This window comes from Etheostoma cragini, unplaced genomic scaffold, assembly GCF_013103735.1.
Source record: "Etheostoma cragini isolate CJK2018 unplaced genomic scaffold, CSU_Ecrag_1.0 ScbMSFa_2897, whole genome shotgun sequence".
NCBI classification, from domain to species: domain Eukaryota; kingdom Metazoa; phylum Chordata; class Actinopteri; order Perciformes; family Percidae; genus Etheostoma; species Etheostoma cragini.
Genome location: NW_023267108.1, coordinates 1 through 7,203, shown reverse-complemented (window position 1 = coordinate 7,203; position 7,203 = coordinate 1). Strand labels below are relative to the sequence as shown.

Here is a 7,203-nt window from a genome sequence, read left to right as displayed (position 1 = left end):
CCTGAGACTTGTTCCCCGAGACTTGTTCCCCGAGACTTGTTCCCCGAGACTTGTTCCCCGAGACTTGTTCCCTGAGACTTGCTTCTTGAGACTTGTTTCCCGAGACTTGTTCCCCGAGACTTGTTTTCAGAGACTGATTCTGTGTAACATTTTTAGATGAAGTCCTGGGCTGAATATTTACTAAATATACAACTTTATTGTCATCACCTAGCAACAGGTCCTGCCTAAACCTGCTGGGTCACATGTCTGTCTCGAGGCGTTTATTGAACTGACGTAGTATTTGCTTTGGGACGGGCTTCTGGTCTGGAAGAGAGTCGGAGTCTTGAGTTTCTTCTTCTTTGGTGAAGATGAAGACGATTGTGGTGTTTTTTGGGATTCTGGTACTCGGTAAGAGGACTTTCCTCCTTCAGGGCTCGTTTTGTTCATTAGCAGAAAGACAGCAGCTAAAACAAAAATGTATTAAAATCAAAGTGCAGTTAATGTTTCTGTCTGTGTATAAAGCACTTGCCAATGTTTTTGTAGCTTTCCTGGCGTTAAGATTTGAAATCAGGCCTTAAACTAGGTTAGTATTTCTACTATTACTGAAGGAAAGATTATGGTATTTTCCAAATATTCTGTCTTTTTGAAAGAAAGAAATTATGAATGTATTTTATTTGTCTTTCTGCATCTTGGAGCTCATCCAGAAGGTTTGTTAAAGTGATTTAACAAACATTTAATTTTTCATAATATTTTTATTTTTTCTAAAATATTTTTTTTAACTTTTGAAAAATATTTCAAATGGTGCTCAAATGTTTCCGTTTCTTCTCTAAAATATTTCCTATTTTAATGTATTTACGTTTTTATAAAATTATTCTTTTTCTCTCTAAAATATTTCATTTTTTTCTAGAGTATTTTCAACTTTTAAAAAATATTTCAATTTTTATAAAATATTTCAATTCTTTCCTAAATCATTTTCTTTTTTTCCAAAACTTTTGAAAATGTTGTAACTTGTTTCCTGAGACTTGTTTTCCTGAGACTTGTTTCCAGAGACTTGTTTCCCGAGACTGGTTTCCTGGGACTGGTTTCCTGAGACTGGTTTCCTGGGACTGGTTTCCTGAGACTTGTTTCCTGAGACTTGTTAAATGAGACTTGTTTCCTGACGCTTGCTTCCTGAGACTTGTTTTCGTGAGACTTGCTTCCTTACACTTGTTTCCTGAGACTTGTTCCCTGAGACTTGTTTTCTGAGACTTGCTTCCTGAGACTTGTTTCCGGACACTTGCTTCCTGAGACTTGTTTTCCTGAGACTTGTTTACTGAAACTTGTTTCCTATAACTTTTTTCCTGAGACTTGTTTCCTGAGACTTGCTTCCTGAGACTTGTTTCCTGAGACTTGTTTTCCTGAGACTTGTTCCATTTCAACTTTTGAAAAATATTTCAAATGTTGCTAAAATGTTTACGTTTCTTTGCTAAAATATTTCCATTTTTCTTCAGTATTTACAACTTTTGAAAAATATGTCAAATGTGTCTATAATGTTTCCATTTTTTTAAAGTATTTCATTTTTTCTAAAATATTTCCTTTTTTTCTACAGTGTTTTCAACTTTTAAAAAACATTTCAATTTTTTCCTAAAACATTTTATTTTCTTCCAAAACTGTTGAAAAAAACATGAGGCCCTTTTCCTGAGACTTGCTTTCTTCTTCTTTGGTGAAGATGAAGACGATTGTGGTGTTTTTTGGGATTCTGGTACTCGGTAAGAGGACTTTCCTCCTTCAGGGCTCGTTTTGTTCATTAACAGAAAGACAGCAGCTAAAACCAAGGTTCATCTTACAATATTTCAAGGTTGCTTAATTAAAACAAAAATGTATTAAAATCAAAGTGCAGTTAATGTTTCTGTCTGTGTATAAAGCACTTGCCAATGTTTTTGTAGTTTTCCTGGTGTTAAGATTTGAAATCAGGCCTTAAACTAGGTTAGTATTTCTACTATTACTGAAGGAAAGATTATGGTACTTTCCAAATATTCTGTCTTTTTGAAAGAAAGAAATTATGAATGTATTTTATTTGTCTTTCTGCATCTTGGAGCTCATCCAGAAGGTTTGTTAAAGTGATTTAACAAACATTTAATTTTTCATAATATTTTTATTTTTTCTAAAATATTTTTTTTAACTTTTGAAAAATATATTTCAAATGGTGCTCAAATGTTTCCGTTTCTTCTCTAAAATATTTCCTTTTTTTAATGTATTTACTTTTTTATAAAATTATTCTTTTTCTCTCTAAAGTATTTCCATTTTTCTTCAGTATTTACAACTTTTGAAAAATATGTCAAATGATTCTAAAATATTTATTTTTTTCACAAAAAATGTCCTTTTGTCCAAAGTATTTCCAACTTTTAAAAAGTATGTCGAAAATGTTTCCGTTTTTTTAAAGTGTTTCATTCTTATCTAGAATATTTCATTTTTTTCTAGAGTATTTTCAACTTTTAAAAAATATTTAAATTTTTATAAAATATTTCAATTATTTCCTAAATCATTTTCTTTTTTTCCAAAACTTTTGAAAATGTTGTAACTTGTTTTCTGAGACTGGTTTCCTGAGACTTGTTTTCCTGAGACTGGTTTCCTGGGACTGGTTTCCTGAGACTGGTTTCCTGAGACTGGTTTCCTGAGACTGGTTTCCTGAGACTGGTTTCCTGAGACTTCCTTCCTGATACTTGTTTCCTGAGACTTGTTTTCCTGAGACTTGTATCCTGAGACTTGTTTTCCTGATACTTGTTTCCTGAGACTTGTTTTACTGAGACTTGTATCCTGAGACTTGCTTCCTGAGACTTGTTTTCCTGAGACTTTTTTCCTGAGACTGATTCTGTGTCCTGGGCTGAATATTTACTGAATATAAAACTCTAGGTCCAGTGTCTCTCTATGTGTCTGGACACCATTTTGTACATAAACTATGTAGTTTTGATGTGCCTATGAATGAATGCATAAATAGTTGAGACATCCTTTTGTCTGTCCTCCAAGTTTCCCAGCATGCCTCTGGGATTGAGGTGTTGGAGGGAATGGAGGCTGTCGTGTTGCCCTGCTTGTTACCATGGTTAACTGAGAGCACCAAAGTGGTGTGGCGATGCCACTTTTGCAATCCCTCGACCGTTCACGTGCATCAGGACGAGTACCAGCCTTATCTTCAAAACCAACATTTCAGCGGCCGGACGTCGATGTCAGCTGATGCTCTGGTATCTGGAGACCTCAGCCTCACGCTGAAGGACCCGCACCGCTCTGACAGCGGCGTCTACACCTGCACCGCCTACGACGATGACGATGAAATGACAACGCCAGAGTACGAGGTACACCTGCAGGTCTCAGGTGAGGACCACACCTTTACCCCCCATACTGAACATGCAGGCTCAGGTCATAGATCTCTGTATCTGGTCCATAAAACGTTATGGCGGTCCCTCTAGGGTGGCTTTAACCCTCCTGGTGTCTTCGGGTCAAATTTAACCCATTTTTAAAAAGTGTCTAGATCAAAAATTTGTCTTTCTTTCCACCAAACCAAAATTCCTAAAATGAACATGGTTGGGTCTATAAAACACTCCTCTAAGTAAAATGAAGGATCAGTTTACTACTCATTCATTGACTTGTGGGTGTTTTATTCAATTTTACAGCATATTTCTGCTTCTTAAACTCCCAAATGTGTGATAATAAGTCAAATAAAACCACAAAAAAGCAACAAGATATAAAAAAGCATAAAAAACGTTGAAAAAAATCAAAATAAATCAATCAAATCCAACAAAAAATGCTCCGTAAGTGCTGGAAAAGAAAATGCAAATTTGTTTTTGTAGAAGAATGTGCCAACACAAGGGTTAAATGGAGAAAACATAACCTTCACCCAAATGTAAATGGTGAATTATTATCCAGTGCATTTAGATCAAAGGTGGTAAAATCTCGACACAGCTCCCAGGACCCATTGGGCTCGGACCCCTAATGAACCTGCACAGACTCATTAAGGTTTGACACACATTTCATAAACGATTGAGACATCCTGTTGTGTTTTGTGTCCTGTTGTGTGTGTCCTTCCAGTTCCCCAGCATCACTCAGATGTTGAGGTGTATGGGAGGGGGAGGTCTGTCTCTCTGCCCTGCCACGTACCAGGGTTACCCAAGGATACTAAAGTGGTCTGGAGCCGCTTTGGTTTCAATCCCCCGACCGTCCACCAGCATCTGGACTCCGCTGAGCCCCGTTTCCAAAACAACCTTTACAGTGGCCGGACGTCGATGTCAGCTGATGCTCTGGTAACTGGAGACCTCAGCCTCACCCTGAGGGACCCCCACCTCTCTGACAGCGGCGTCTACACCTGCACCGTCTACAGCAGTCAACGCATAAGGAGACAGATAGTTGTGCGTCTGCAGGTCTCAGGTGAGGAGCAAAACCTAACATCTCCACTGTGATGGGGATAAGACAGGGCTGTAGTACTCGAGTCCGGTCTTGAACTCGAGTCCGGACTCGAGACCGCTTTTATATGGTCTTGGACTCGCTAGTATTTGGACTCAGACTTTTGGTCTGGACCGAATCCAGGTGGCTTTATCATGTTGATAATAATATTGGAGGGAAAGTGAAACCCAAAATGATTGTCTTGATACTGTCATGCATAAGACCTTTATTCTGTCCTGGACTCGGTCTTGACTCGGACTCAAACCTTTTTGAACTCTGTCTTGTCTTGGACTCGACTTGTCCTGGTCTTGGACTTGTCTTGGAGTCGACAAAGGTGGTCTTGACTACAGCCCTGGGATAAGATAAGAAGCCTTTATTGTCACTATATTAAGACGAACACAATATTACGGTTGCCCCTTCCAGCGTTGCTTTAAAGAAAACTATATTTTACCAATCCACATATAACATAAAACAAACGGCACACGTTAGAGAAGTTAGGAAATCAAGTCATCATGTCATGAAGTTAAAAAATATGATAATATTGGATAATGAGGATCATGTAAAGCTCATGTTTACGTCGCCCCCAGAATTGTTTCCTTTCCATCCTCAATTTCTCCTGGTTGCTGTCCGGGTTTTGGGCCTAGCTGTTGCCGTTGCTTCGGGTCTAGCTTCTTATTTTTGGCAGAGAATCTTCACAGGTACGTTGTGTGTTGTCAGAGGACCTCTGAAAATCTCCAGTCCAGTTTTTTGTGTTTGTGCAGCTGCTGATGTTGTGTTCGTTGTCCTCTCAGTCTCCTGGGTGGAGGTGAAAGAAGAAGAGTTCTTTGTCAAGCTTCCTTGCGTATTCAGAGCCCCGTTGCCCGTAGACGTGACGGTGGAGTGGAGCCGCTGTGCCCCCGAGCCCATGAAGGTCCACGAGTATCGGAACCACAGCCACTACGCTGCCACACACGACACGTTTTATTTAAACCGCACAAAGATGGAGAAAGATCCAGTGAGAACTGGAGACTTCAGTCTGACCCTGAGGGACCCCTGCTACAGGGACAGTGGCACCTACATCTGCACCCTCCACAAGAACAGACACATCTGGATGCAGAAAGTAGTCCATCTCCAGGTCAAAGGTCAGTGTTGGTCACTGCTCTTTTATTTTAGCAATTCAAGGGTTGTTAACATTTCTTTAAACCAAGTTTATGTCGATGATTTTTCACTTCCGGGTTTGCTCCAGTGCCACCGGTAATTCTACCAGATGTCATTTGGGCCGGATGTCCCTCCCCGTCCTCTGTCTCTGTGTCGACGCTCCAACCTGGGGCTGATTTTTGAGGACTATGGTTACCTGGTCCTCAGATCTCTGCAGAGTAAATCCAGACAGCTAGCTAGACTATCTGTCCAATCTGAAGACTATGGGTACCTGGTCCTCAGTCTCTGCAGGGTAAATACAGACAGCTAGCTAGACTATCTGTCCAATCTGAGTTTTCTGTTCCACCAAAACTACTTTCTTCTGCTGCATGGACTAGTCAGACCTTCCTCTGCAGCGCTGTAGAGTTAGGTCTGGTGATGCGAGACTATTTTAAACCAGTCCCAGTTGTATTGGGACAGAGCCACAGCGACTCTGCTGAACAGTCCCAGGAAAGACGTTGTTCTGGGGGAACGTTTGCACCCCGCAAAATAAAACTCCACAGCCAATATTAAATTTAGTTAACTGTTGACACAATACAGTAACGAGACATATTTAAATCAGCTGATACATGGTGACACCTCAATACCTCTTACCATCTCCATGTCCACTTCATTCACAGACATCCCACCAATCAGTCCCAAAACATTAGAGGACATGTCCTAAACATGTTCTTTCTTTACAATCGTTCCCCAAAACAACCAATCTGGTCTCAGTTGTTGCACTGTCCACCTTTTATTATAACTTGACATTTTCAGTGTGTGGCTTGCTAACTCAAAGGTTGTCTCCCAAAGAGAACGGAGTTAGAGAACGGCAACACACAGAGACAGGAAGGACGGGGACATCTGGCGCGTGAGACAGGCAACTACCGCAAAGTTTGTCGATCCAAACAACTGTTCCTGCTACGATCAATGTCACTGCTGCTGTGTTAAAAAAATTAAACAAGATCTTGTGGTTTGTTTTCCTCTCAGTCGCCCAAGAGGTAGTGGACGTCGGAGAGACGGCTACATGTTTCACGCTGCCCTTCAAAACTAGAGCTAACCTTCCTGCAGATGCAACGGTGGAGTGGACGCGCACTACACCCGAGCCCATGGTTGTCCATGTGTATGAGAACGGCCAGGACCAGCCTGACAGACAGGACGAATGTTACTATGGTCACACAAAGATGATTGCTGACCCTCTGCAATCCAAAGATCTCAGCGTAACCATCAATAACTCCGGCTACCGTGACAGAGGGACCTACGTCTGCACCGTCCACAAGGATGGAGACATCCTGGCCCAGAAAGTGGTGGAGCGCCGCCTCACATGTCAGTACTGTGATTATAATTCGGAGGTCAGATGTTGGTGTAGCCCACAGAGGTGGTGGTGGTGGTGGAGGGGCGGGGTTGTTCTGTGCTTCCAACACCAAAGGTTTTCTCAAATTCCCTTCCACAGATGCTGTTCCCTAAATTTGAAGTTGACTAAAGGTTCTTTTAGGAAACAATGATTTATTTTTAGTATTTAAAGAGGACGTTAACCTCCTCCTATCAGACCGTAGAGCATGTTAACCTCCTCCTATAAGACCATAGAGCATGTTAACCTCCTCCTATAAGACCATATAGCATGTTAACCTCCTCCTATCAGACCATAGAGCATGT

General features: G+C 40.8%; 1 protein-coding gene across 1 annotated transcript; it reads left to right on the top strand.

The window, feature by feature from the left end:
• Positions 1 to 279: 279 nt before the first annotated feature.
• On the top strand, positions 280 to 6,873 carry LOC117940625 (the record flags this gene model as incomplete). The annotated part of the gene is made up of 6 exons (XM_034865845.1): positions 280 to 387; positions 2,986 to 3,327; positions 4,042 to 4,377; positions 4,980 to 5,090; positions 5,184 to 5,513; positions 6,538 to 6,873. Coding segments are annotated over exons 1-6 (1,495 nt in total), but the record flags the coding sequence as incomplete, so codon positions are not given.
• Between the last annotated feature and the right edge of the window lie 330 nt (positions 6,874 to 7,203).